The sequence below is a fragment of the Loxodonta africana genome, chromosome X (genome assembly GCF_030014295.1).
Source record: "Loxodonta africana isolate mLoxAfr1 chromosome X, mLoxAfr1.hap2, whole genome shotgun sequence".
Lineage (NCBI taxonomy): Eukaryota > Metazoa > Chordata > Mammalia > Proboscidea > Elephantidae > Loxodonta > Loxodonta africana.
Window position 1 is genome coordinate 46,448,260 of NC_087369.1, and position 13,625 is coordinate 46,461,884.

At 39.0% G+C, this 13,625-nt stretch overlaps 1 protein-coding gene across 3 annotated transcripts in view; it reads right to left on the reverse strand.

Annotated features, from left to right (window-relative positions):
• The window catches only part of MED14 (mediator complex subunit 14), a 77,748-nt gene that overhangs the window by 23,360 nt on the left and 40,763 nt on the right, over positions 1 to 13,625 (reverse strand). For all 3 annotated transcript variants that reach the window (XM_064278148.1, XM_010597778.3, XM_064278147.1), the window contains exons 14-21: positions 13,191 to 13,385; positions 12,508 to 12,642; positions 10,607 to 10,683; positions 3,639 to 3,799; positions 3,406 to 3,552; positions 2,379 to 2,470; positions 1,248 to 1,400; positions 663 to 932 (exon numbers count right to left, since the gene is read on the reverse strand). In XM_064278148.1, coding sequence (XP_064134218.1) covers positions 663 to 932; positions 1,248 to 1,400; positions 2,379 to 2,470; positions 3,406 to 3,552; positions 3,639 to 3,799; positions 10,607 to 10,683; positions 12,508 to 12,642; positions 13,191 to 13,385 — 1,230 coding nt within the window. The remainder of the gene's footprint in view (positions 1 to 662; positions 933 to 1,247; positions 1,401 to 2,378; positions 2,471 to 3,405; positions 3,553 to 3,638; positions 3,800 to 10,606; positions 10,684 to 12,507; positions 12,643 to 13,190; positions 13,386 to 13,625) is intronic.

Genomic DNA, 13,625 nt, shown 5'->3' on the forward strand with positions numbered 1-13,625 from the left:
AAAGGAGTATGTAAAAAAGAATTAAATCCTAATCTTCCATTGGGAGAATCAGATAATGCTGTTTAAAGATATGGATATAAATACCAAGAGAGAAGCAGCTCTAAGAGTTGAAAACAGGGGCCTCTGAGAAACAGGAAAATGGCAAGTGTGTGCTGCAGGGGACTGTTTTTCAGAACAAGCTTTTTGGAACTATCTGACTGATTCTAAATTAAAAGTATGTACAAGTAGCTATTATATAAGAATCTTCAGGGATTGTGATTCAGGATCCTACATTTTAAATAAGCATCAGAGTTAAACTGATGATCACATGTTTTTGATAATCAGTAATTAATAAAAACTAAAAGTTTCTTACACGTTCCTAACAGCCTGTTGGGGTGTCCCCACCAGCAAATGCAACTCTCTTCAATTTCTTCCACCTTACTCATCACAGGAAATAAAGGAAAGGCCTTTTTACCATCTCATACACACAGTCACACGCCACTTTATCGGAACTTCTAGCTCTTGAAGTTCTAGCTTAGGACTTCAGAATGAGGTTGCAGAGATAATAAATTAATAACATTAAACCTGTTAAGTTTAAACTGAGATTTGCGGCTTTTCCCCATTATTTTCCCCTCAAAGGAAGTGTTTCATGCCAAATATGCCATAACACTGAAGTCTGTTACCTTTAGTCCTGGTGCAGGATAAAAACCTTCAACCAATTTGCTATTATCAAAAAGACTATAGGCACCATCCCGTATTGCTACAACGCCTCGACTCCGGCAGTATATATCGATGCAGTACATATTCCTGAAGGCCAGTCTGATGTGGGTAGAAGACTGTGGCAGAATGGAGAAGCACTGATAGGCAGTGTTGGTTCTCTGGGTCAAGCCCAACATCGGCACGGTGGGAAGCTTGTTGATGGCATTTAATGGAGCCTGAGTATCAAACAGTACCTACAAGGAAAAAACAGTGAGAGGAGCTGGTTTCCACAAACTCAAACCTCAGACGTTTCAATGTAAAAGTGTCACAAATGAGGCAATGTCCTTCTGGCATATTTCATGAAACTTCTCCTTGAAGAAAATGCAAATCAGATCCCTGGGTCTGCTTTGAATCGAAGAAAATTCTTGAAGAAAAATTCAAGATAAAAAAGACAGAGGCACTCGTCCTACCCATTAAACACTAGTAAAGCCACATGATTTTTTGCATTTTGTATGAGACACTGGCACTGGCTGAGTTTTCTTTTTTAAACAGAAAATAAACTTAATTACCTGTAATAACTGAATCACATTTGGTGTTTTGTTGAACATTTCTTGAAGCTGATGGAGGATGGTATTGTGACAGTTACTGCAACCTGAGTTTGGGCCAACAGTTCCCAAAGAAATGTGAAACTTTTGATGTATGGAATTCCACTGGATACTAATCTAAATAAAGGAGATTGCACGTTTCAGAAACTGAGAAAGTAACGGATTCAAGTAGAGGAAAAAAATGTTTAAACAGTGAGACAAAATGCCAAAGAACCAAAGGAGATCTTTTTTGAAGACAAGTAATAAGATTGGGCTCTGCAATCTCCAGATGCACTGTTAGTATGGATCAGTACTTTTCTCGAGCATGTATGTGCTAGATAGCTCACTTCTACTAAACAAAACAGAAAGAAACCACACTGAAGATAAAATTTTAATTAAATTTTATTTGAAAATTATCATTGGTGTTTCTTATTTTTCAGTTTTCTCTTGAACTGAAGAAATGCCACCCTCTTAGTACTACCTATATACTAAGGAACACCTTCATAAAGGGGAAGGACGCCACCCCAAATACAGGCACCTTTGGTTAATCAATTTTAAAATACTCAATTTCTGACACTACTTGATGTGGAAGAGTTCAAAGAAAAGCCAGCTGGCTGAATTTTTATACTACCTCTCTAGCACTTCACATACGAGGTAGGAAAAAAATAAGCTACAGATTATGGAGAATACCTTCTTATTAAGATAGGATTAAACAATGTTAACAATCATGCAACCAAGGGCAAAGACATACCATATTGTTCATAACCATACATAATCTTCCTTACAACAGTTGTGTTGCCAAGCAGATTTCAAATCAAAACAAAACAAAAAAATTACCTTGTCTAAAACTCTTCAAGCTCATATACCCCATCAATGAGGGTATTGTTTTCATTTTCAATTTTAAAGGGTTAAGGAAAAACATTATAGTAATTATAGTTTAGGTCGATAAAGTATTTAAAGTTTGCCATTTTGACCAGATTTTTACTTGAGTTCTTAATCATTTTAAGGCAGTTTTCCTATTTTTTAAATTGATTTTTAAAAAATGTATCTAAGAAAGGAACTTCAGGGTTTTAGTTCATAGACTTACTTTTATGCTGTACAAGGTTAGTTACTCACCGAGCTTCCCTTGGTGGTTCCATAGCACAAGATAAGTTTTCGGTAATTATAAACACGAACTTCTGAGAAAATATTTAGATGAGCAGGTATGTCTGAATGGAAAGGAAAGGAGATTAAGATTATACACGCAAAATTTTAAAATATATATTTGAAAAAGAGGGCATTTGGGCACTATTACATACCTAGATAGATAGGCCTCTACGCATACTAATTTAGTAAAAAAGCAACAGCATAAATACATTGTATGTTTTCATTTCTACAAAAGGGGACCAGAGAGGAGGTAAGATGTGCTGAAGCAATACAGCATAGTGGCTATGGGGTTCCAATCCCGGGTCTGTCACTTACCACCTATGTGAACTTTTGCAAGTTTCTTAGTCTCTGACTTGTTTTCTTCATTTGTAAAATAAGAAATAATAAAACACCTACCTTATAGAATGGCATAGTGATTAAGTGCTATGGCTGCTAACCAAGGGGTCGGTAGTTCAAATCCGCCAGGCGATCCTTGGAAACTCTATGGGGCAGTTCTACTCTGTCCTATAGGGTCACTATGAGTCGGACTCGACTCGACAGCATTGGGTGGTGGTTTTTTTACCTTATAGGATGACTGTGAGGATTAATGAGTTAACACAAGCAAGCTGTTTATTACACTGTGTGGCACACAGTAAACTCTCAATAAGTAGGTTAAGTGTTCAGCTGCTAACCAAAAAAAAAAAAGGTCTGCAGTTTGAATCCACCAGGTGCTCCCTGGAAACCCTATTGGGCAGTTCTACCCCGTCCTACAGGATCCCTGTGAGTTGGAAGCGACTCCCCGAGTTTATTATTATAACATGGCATACTGATGTGTACGGAAAAAGTTCAGGATACATAAGAAGCTTAATGCGTCGCCAGGGTTGGAAACTGGAGTCTGAGGTGAGAGAGAGACTTATTTTTAACTAGATAGACTCCTGGAAAAAAAATCTTTTTAACAATGTTCACATTTCACCTTTTAAAAAAAAATTTTATTTAAAAGGAAGATTATCACATATACCTGGTAGAGAACGTGCAAATTCCAACACACACTCATATAATCGTGCAATGCTATTCCAGTCATTAAGGAACATTTCAACCACTTTTCGACCACCAACGGGTTCAGACAATAGGTTTTCATATGTCAGATACACATGCCTGGATGGCCCTACAGGATTAAAAGAGAAAATTAATAAAAAATCAATATTAAAAAATCCAGAAATATCTAAAGACAAAGTGCGTGAAATGGCTCACCTTGCTCCCTGGTAGAAGTGCCATTAAGCGGACAATTTGCAAACACTAACTCTGCCACCCACGTGCGGTTATTTCTACCTTGTAATCGGAAAGTGCAATCAAGAAGAGAGCGGTCCAGAACCTTTTGGGTTTCCTCACTTATACCCTTACATGGAGGAATTCTGGTAAGGAAAGACAGCATACGAAGTGTTTTTTACATCATAAAAAGCACATAAAGCACAACGTACACGATGACAAATGCAAACCAAATCCGTTCCCATCGAGTCGATTCTGACTCTTAGCGACCCTATAGGACACAGAGAGCTGCCCCACAGGGTTTCTAAGGAGCGGCTGGTGGATTCGAACTGTAACTTTTTGGTTAGCAACCGTAGCTCTTAACCACTGCGCCACCAGGGCTCCATGACAAGGTGAAATCAAAGCTTCAGCTTAAACCCCACTACTAAGTACCTTCTGCAAAGGAAGGAAGCAATTCATAGCATTTAACCCATTCATATTCACATCACCATGGATTAGGACTCTCATTTTAACAAAGTGATGTTTTTCTTCATTTTTAATCTTGTTATTAGAAAACACCATAATTCTTTAGAATGAAAATCAAGGATCAGTTTTCTATGAAATCTATCTAGAACATCTTCAAGGAAAAGCTAAGAAGAACAAAACCCTTGTAAAACCATTTTTTGAAGGCAGGATGATATAGTGGAAAAAACAGGGTTTGGAGTAAGGGACCTGTGTTTTAATTCTGACTCCGCCACATTTAATCTCTCTGAATTTCAGTTTCCCAACTATAAAATGGAGATAAATAATCACCTTAGAGGTCACTGATGGGGGAAAAAAAATGACAAAACATATTTAAAGTGCTTAGCAGGTGGTTGATAAAGTGGGCATTCATATGTCAATTCCCCCCTACAGTAACACCAAATCTTGATCACTGACTGGACAAAATTCTGGGCTCATCATTCCCCCTCTCCCCACTCCTCGTCTGTGAAGGTGACATCTATTAAGATAGACGTTCTAAGAGCTTTACATGTATTAATTCATTTAACATACATATTATCACATATACCAAAGGAATGTATTAGCTTTGGTATCTTAAAAATACCTATCCATCTATTGGGTGTTTGCAGCTGTTTCTTCTCATTTTGAGGCATGCCACATCAGCAAATGAAGGTCCTGAAAGCTTTACTCCAACCACGTCATTAAGGTTGACTCTACTTTGAGGAGGCAGCTCTTCCCCAGTCATCTTTTGAGTGCCTTCCAACCTAGAAGGCTCATCTTCCAGCAGTATATCAGACAGTGTTCCACTGCTATTCATAATGTTTCCACTGGCTAATGCTTTTCAGAGGTAGACTGCCAGCTCCTTCTTCCTAGTCTGTCTTAGTCTGGAAGCTCAGCTGAAACCTGTCCTCCATGGGAGACCATGCTGGTATCTGAATACCGGTGGCATAGCTTCCAGCATCACAGCAACACACGAGCCCCCACAGTATGACAAACTGAAAGTGAAGAGGACTTGAAGCACGTACTAATGAAGATCAGAGACCATAGCCTTCAGTAGGGATGGCACCTCAACATAAAGAAAACAAAACTCCTCACAACTGGACCAATGAGCAACATCATGATAAATGGATAAAAGATTGATGTTGTCAAGGATTCATTTTACTTGGATCCATCATCAACAGCCATGGAAGCAGCGGCCAAGAAATCAAATGACGCATTGCATTGGGTAAATCTGCTGCAAAGGACCTTTTTGGAGTGTTGAAAAGCAAAGATGTCACCTTGAAGACTAAGGTGTGCCTGACCAAAGCCATGATATTTTCAATCACATCATACGTTTGTGAAAGCTGGACAATGGATAAGGAAGACCGAAGAAGAATTGATGCCTTTGAATCGTGGTGTTGGTGAGGAATATTGAATATACCACGGACTGCCAAAGGAATGAACAGATATGTCTTGGAGGAAGTGCAACCAGAATGCTCCTTAGAAGCAAAGATGGCGAGACTGCGTCTGACATACTTTGGACATGTTGTCAGGAGGGATCAGTCCCTGGAGAAGGACATCACGCTTGGCAGAGTACAGGGTCAGCGGAAAAGAGGAAGACCCTCAATGAGGTGGACTGGCACAGTGGCTGCAAAAATGAGCTCAAGCATAACGATTGTAAGGATGGCTCAGGACCGGGCAGCGTTTTGTTCTGTTGTGCACAGGGTCACTGTGAGTCAGAGCCAACTAGATGGCACCTAACAACAACAACCATCTATTTTCCTCTTGCAGCTTTATAAAAAAAAAAAAATAGACTATCTTATTTGCCTTAAACATTGAGGTTATATACGTTAGCTATTATTGAGTTACTTCACTAGGAGATGACGTAATGAGATAATATATTTTTTAATGACACATTATCCCTTAACTCACAGGGAAGGTGGGTTAATCTTCATATTTGGTATGATTATCTATATCTAAGGTGGAAACCCTCGTGGCATAGTGGTTAAGAGCTACAGCTGCTGACCAAAAGGTCGGCAGTTCAAATCCACCAGCCGCTCCTTGGAAACTCTATGTGGCAGTTCTACTCTCTCCTATAGAGTCACTATGAGTCGGAATCGAGTCAAAGGTAATGGGTTTGGTTTTTTGGTTTTTATATCTAAGGCAAAAAACAACAAGTATAATTGGAAGTATGGAACCTTGGTTCAGTCTACTTACTGAGAACATAACACCTACAACAGGGTTCATCAGTCTTGGCACTGCTGACATTTTCGGCAGAATAATACTTTGTTGTGTGGGACTGTCCTGTGCTCTGTAGGATATTTACTAGCATCCTTGGCCTCTACCCGCTAGATGCCGGTACAACCCTCCCATTCCTTTCCTTCAGTTAATGACAACCCCAAATCTCTCTAACCAAACCAAAACCAAACCTGTTGCCGGTGAGTTGACTCTGACTCATAGTGACCCAACTAGGCGGAGTAGAACTGCCCATAGGGTTTCCAAGGGGCAGCTGGTGGATTCGAACTGCCGGCCTTTTGGTTAGCAGCCAAGCTCTTAACGATTTCACCAAATGTTCCCTTTGGGGCAAAACTGCTCCTGGCTGAGAACCAGTGACACAAAATAAACAATTTAAGAGAACAGCAAAGAGACAGAGATTGGATATGGTAAAAAATAAAATTTGTAGGGGGGAAGAAAGCGATACAGGTTGCATAAAAATAGAATTAACACAGTACTGAAATTTTTTCAATCAGCCCCAAATATTAAAACTTCCATTACAGCTTCTCTTAAATATACAGGTTTTAAAGTTTTCCAAAAGTTAATCTTTTATACTACATACTTTTTAATCCAGAAAGATTTTGTACAATTTTATTTTGTATAGTTATTACAGAAATAGCATAAATGTTTTTCAATTTCATATGTATACTGGGGACTTGCCTACCCTTACTCTCAAAACTTAATCCTAACCCATAGGAGTTATAAAGCAGCCAATTCAGGTAGATTTTTTTAATCTCAATTTTGAAAATACAAACATAGTACATTCTCTTCCTTCTACATAAAATAGGTTGTTTCATGAAGTCTATCTGCTTAGAAAATGAAAACACAGAAGCCAGCATGGTTGCAAGTAAGAACTAAGGTAAGACTCCTTTCAATTCATGCTCTCAGGGACAACGTGATCCTGAAAACGCATTTGATGCCACTTTCTTAAGCTGTGATACAGATATAACTGGCTCTACTTCAAGGAACCTGTAAAATATTTACCTGTTTTTAAAGTTATAAACGTTTAAGAGTGAGAATAAAATTAAACTACAATTTCTTTTTTATTTTTAATCCTCCCAGCACGATCACATGAGGAAAAAAAACAGGTTCTCCAAAAGGAAACCTAACACAATTGTTGCAAACTCAAAATACTACGAAATATTGAAGTGATTTCTATTATTCACTGAAAAATTAAGACCCAAGGAAGAGGTTTCCTGAACAATGGATTAACCTTATCTTAAAACTTCTATCAATTCAAAAAGATCCTCAGATCTATTCAGCCACTCCTTACTGGTTTTTATCTCGCAATTCTGAGTACTGAAGAGGCTGGGGAACTAAGCTTTGATCCTCCAGTGCTCTTGTGCCAGCAGGCCACACGATGCTTTCACCCTAGAGTTCTGTGCTGTGTGTCAGTTTCGTTCTGAGGGGTTTTACAAACATCATTAACCACAGCATCTCCCCGTAGTGCAAAAGCAGTGAGATCAGTGAAAGTGCTAGTGAAAAGAGTGCAATTGGGCCTAAAAGGAAAGTGAAGATAATTTTAAAAAGGCTGCATGTGCTTATGCGGAAGGACAAGCTGAATCACACAACTTGCAAAAAAGAGCTGTGCCTATTTATGCAAACAACAAGCTACAAGAGGGGAAGAAAACCCAATGGATGAGATGAAAAAACCTGTGGGTGTGGCTACAGGATCACAGTACCACTGGCCTGTTATTGTAGAACTAGGTGAGCATGTAGCTCTTGAAAGGTGTGACCTAAGTCTCCTTTGTGGTCCAGGCTCTTCTGAATCTGCACAAGGCAACAGGTTCACAAACCATAGCAATCTAAGGAGCTGAGCTCACTATGACACTTTTCAGAGATACATCAAGGAGGCCTGCTCAACAGCTTTTCAAGGAGATAAAGCTGAACAAGAACAGAACATATTTTCGACATAGGAGAAAAATGTGCTCAACTTTAAAGCTTTGATGTATCAACTCATATTCCTATCTAATATTAACATTATCTAGGACCAAAAGCTTAAAAGAGTTTCCGGAGATTAAATGCATTACCGTAACTACATATCAGATCTGTGAAGGATTTTAATTTTAAAAGAATCATGTTTAGACATTCATTACGTATTTTTTTCTTCCTCACTTCTATACCCTGCTCCAATATTGGACAGCATTTATTAGATAAACACGTATCTTTAATTTGTTCGTTTCTACATATTTTCCTATAAGTTTTAAATAAAGAAAAGCCAGGAGTATAGTGAAGACTGTCTTTGAAAATCGCTGCATACTGAAGCTAAGAAATATGAAGTGCTTCCTTCCTATGTAGTACTGTTTATGAGTTCTCTTGAGTTCAAGAGGAAATAGGGCTCCATTTCTTCCAAAATTTGTCTTGTAGAAACGCTGAGCAAGATATTTTTAAAACCTTGCAAAACATGAATAATATAACTAAGAGAACAGAATACAAATGTTTCCATTATCTATTTTCCTGCAGTTGCCAAGAAGAGTAATAAAAAAAAAATTTAGGTAGAAGTAATTCAAAACCAAAGGCAATTAAAAGTATTACATTTTTCTTATTGATTTCCATTATAAGACCAGCTCTCTTTCTCCCGGAAATTTTTTACAGAGATGGTGTTCAGATTAGTCAGCCAGGAAAGGGAGCTATTCTAGTACTCACTCTTTATCTAAAGCAAGCACAGGGACACACAGGCGGAAGTACACACACACACAAACACTTCTACCCCTCAACTCCAGAAGCAGGGAGCCAGAACTTGAATTTGCTTGCCCTTTCCATCTTCCACAAAAAAAGATTCTCAGACATCCCAAGTTAAAGCCCTGCTGCTCAAATTGCAGAGGTGCCATTTCTCAGTAGACAGAGGAATTTGATAAATAAAAATTGCTTATATAACTTATATTATTCAGCGACATCTAAGAAAGAATAAAATGTTTTAAAAAAAAAATGTTTTCTGGACCAAAAAGGTTGACCTTTTTAATGGTACTCTACTTTGCAACAGTTCACACTGGATCACTTTATAAAGCATATGTGCTGCATTAGCTTTACTTCTAAGCATTCTTTGGTTGCTTGCCCACTAACCATTTGGAACCAACCCCTCTGCCCATCTGCCTTTGTATACTCTTTTCCCCAGATCTAATCTACTGCCCCAGCTCAATTATTATCACCGTGGTGATGACTTTATCTACTTCTCCTGTCCAGACCTGTTATCTGAGCTTGAAACAGGCCCCTGCCCACCCAAATGGATGTTTAGGCACCTCAGACTTATCAAAGCCCCTTTAAACTCATATCTCCTTCTGTGTCCCTTATCTCAGAAAGCACTACCACCATCTAAAGATAAAACTAAGAGTCATCTTTGCCACCTTCCCCTCTTGCTCACCTCCAATGTCAATTCAATCACCAGTCCTTGCATGTTTCATCACGTAAATTCTTGTGGAACCTGTCTACCTCTCTCTACCACCTTAATCCAAGCTACCAACAACACTAGTGAGAACCATTTCAGCAACAGGTTTTGCTACTTCAGTCTCGTTCCCCTCCAATTTATTCTCCATATTGCTATCAGGGTGGGCTTTCAAGTTTCTGCTTAAAATTATCTAATAGCTTTTTATGGCTCTTAACATAAATCCTAAATTCCTTAAGGACACTTACAAAGCCCTTCAAGATTTGATCCTTTCCTGATTACGTCTCCAGCCTTCTCTCTACCTCTAGCCATGCTAAACTTCTTTTAGTTCCAGGATGCCAGCTCTCTCTTGCCTCCAGGTCTTCACATTAGCATTTATCCCTTCTGGCTAGGACCTCACCCTATTTCCCTTTCCTCTGGCTAACTCTGACCTCTCCTTCAGTCCAAGTACAATTGGTACTTCCTCAGGGATACCCTTCCTTACTTCTGAAAGAGCACTTCCCCCTGCTATATGAACCACCCCCCAACCACCCCCGCCCCCCGCATCTGAAAAGGCCCTAACAGGACTCAAGCCTGACACATAGTGGCACTCCATAAATTTCTGTGGAATGAATGAAGGAAGTGCAGAGAAAAGACAGCCTAAAATACCAAGTGGTGCTGGATCTCCACTCTACAGGTTAAAGAGAATCCTCTCCAGACCTTAATAACTCTATGCAGAAGTCCAAGACCCACAGGTTCTGAATTCTGCTTTATGCTGTCTCATGGAAGGAGAGGAACAGCTCTCTGGCAATGTGACTGCAATGTGGGGCATCAAATGAGACACGTGACAGAGGCTTACTTTAATAAACGGATTGCATGACTGAAGCCATCACCTTCCATTTGCACTCCTTGATGTGGGATCTCCAAATTGGACAACTGGAAAAAAAAACCCAGTTATGTCAGACCACCAATTTTATAAAGGAAATGACTTTTTTTTTTAAAAAAAAGGAAACTACCTTTTCTAAGTACTATTGTTTCTATTCTCATGGCCTCTGTTCTTTTCTATAGCTACAACTTATTAGGCATGAGCAATGTCCCCATCATTTGATTTCCTGGGAAGCTACAGCAATTTCAGTGAAGCTCAAAGCTGCCCCAGAACCTCTCCTTATAAAACAAAACAAAAACACCTCCACAGGTGGCCAATCTTCAAAATCTGGGTGACTGATCTAATTTTTGCAGTTAGACAAAATAATCTGGAATCAAATCTGGTGGTTCCAAATGAGGCAACTATAAATAAGATTTGTTTTCTTGTATAATTCTTAACCTATCATGTTTGTTTGCAACAAGGTTTCACTCATGGTCATATCTCATTTCTAATGATAACAGTATCTTTTAGTTTACAACATCTCTGGAATACACTTTTATTTTTAACAAATTAAACAATTTCCTGGGTGAAACCCAAGAAGAAAAGATTTCCAAAGTATGCATTTACCCAATGAGATATCTTGCCCAATTGAAAGGATTCAGAAAATGAGTTAAAAAGATGAATGCAGGGATAGTGTCTGAAACCCTGTTCATGGAACTACAGGTTACTAAGGTTTGCCAGGAAGTCATCTGACCTACCAATAAAATGCTTGCCTTTGACAATTATTTCCAGGTCTTTTATGACAGACTATCTATTTATACCCACTTTGTTCCAGAAAGGATTTAAGGCAGCCAGGAGCTCCTTGGAAACTCTATGGGGCAGTTCTACTCTGTCCTAGAGGGTCGCTATGAGTCAGAATTGACTCGACGGCACTGGGGTTTTTTTTCTATATATTTGAGTGAGCTCTGCTTTTGTGGCCTGGATAGAGCAGAGGTTTAGCAAAATAGCTGCTGACCAAACAGGCAATAGGGGTTTGGGTTCAAAAGGAAGCAAAGAGGGGGAGGGCTTAAAAATGCTGCTACCACTCTATCAATCAGAGATAAAAAACATCTCTGGAAAGATTAGATTTAGTTATTCATATCTCAGTAAAAATTATTTTAAGCAGCAAACGTGCTTGCCTTTTGTCTTTAACATAGCTTGAATTTTCACTGAGAGAAGAAAAAGTAGGTAAGTTTTTAAGAGCTTGACTGAGTTCAGTAGGGTATTACAGAATGTTCTTAGATGTTCTATGTGCACAACAAGGATAGGAGTACAGAGAAGTGGGACAGAGGGAATACATAGGTGCTTAGTCTATACGGGCACTACAAAGAAATTTTTTGTGAATTCTAGCCTATGGGTAAAGGAGAGGGAGAAAGTGCAGAGGGAGAGGATACAAATGTATTACATTGTCCCTGGGTACCATGTATCCTCCCTTCCCACTGCACAGCTAGTAACTAAATAACATTTATATAACCAATCCAAATGACATAATGATAAAAGTCTAAGAACACAGTCAAGTAGATAGGAAGCGCAACATCTCTAAAGGCTCCTATGAAGAGGTATACAAGTAAAATGTCAATTCTTAGGAGTAGTTCATTTTTTAACTGGGAAGAATTTAGTTCCCATTCCCATAAAGAACAGAAGGCCCAGAATCTTAACCCATACACACAAAATAGTTTTAAGTCGTGATGGTATTTTACACGTATATCACAAGATGCTACAAGTTCAACCTCCTAACCCCCCAAAATAGGATCACAACAATTCTGGTTCTCCTAATGGGATCCATGCAGCTTTAGTGATGCATTTTAAAAATTACTCTCTCATGTAGAGTACCCAAAATTGTTCAAAATAATTACCTCCAACCGAAGTCCTACAAACGGCATATTTGTATCACACATAGCGACAAAGTGAGCTAGAACTTTATTGAAGGCACACGTTTCTCCTGATCGTTTGGTTTTCTTGGGTTCTACTGGACACAGATCACCAGACAACTAGAATTTAAAGAAAGAACACATGTGAGTAAAAAAGTGCATGTGACGCAATTAGCCAAGGCAGGTAAACTACTGTAACAATGCTCAGGATTAACCAAATGTTATATTAATTCAACAAAATGTACATTGAACAAACACTGGTACTGTGTTTGGAAACCCTGGTGGTGTAGTGGTCAAGTGCTACGGCTACTAACCAAAGGGTCGGCAGTTCGAATGCGCCAGGCGCTCCTTGGAAACTCTATGGGGCAGTTCTACTCTGTCCTATAGGGTCGCTACGAGTCGGAATTGACTCGACGGCACTGGGTTTGGTTTTGGTTTGGTATTGTGTGTTTAACAGGCTCTCTTCTGGAAAATGGTATATAAGTAATTTTAATTAACTAAAAGAGAAGAATTTTCAAGAAAATGTAGACAATGATACTAAGCCTTACTGCTGCCCAGTCTCTTACAAACCATATTTAAGTCTTCCCAATATTAAAAATGGCTAAAGAAGACAACAAAATGACTTTAACACACAAAAACTTTGTGCTCATTTCCATATGTGAGCATACCTTGCGCTTGGCACCGGCTCTGGGCTGCATCCCAGCTTTTGTACGGACAGCCACGTCCTGGATGTTCTCTTTGAACTGCTGCAGCACAAGTGCCGTGACAGGGCTGTCATCACGATCTGTACCAGTCACAGAGAGGAAGTAGTATTTGTATGCCAGCTGCGTGGGTTTATTGGGAACCTCCAACATCTCCACAACCTAAAAGGGCCCAAATCAGAAATGAAACTCAGAGTAAAAACAAGTGTTGTATATTTTCCTTCTTATATAGGCGGGGCTCAGAACTATAAATCTAACGTAGATGTCTTTTTTTTTTAAAACATGGACAAATTAATCATAATGCCAAAAGAAGTATCCCTAGTAAATACACAGAATAGTTGGTTTTTCAAAAAAATGGATCAGACTAAAGAATGATAAAAGTAAAAGCAACCATGTTGTCAT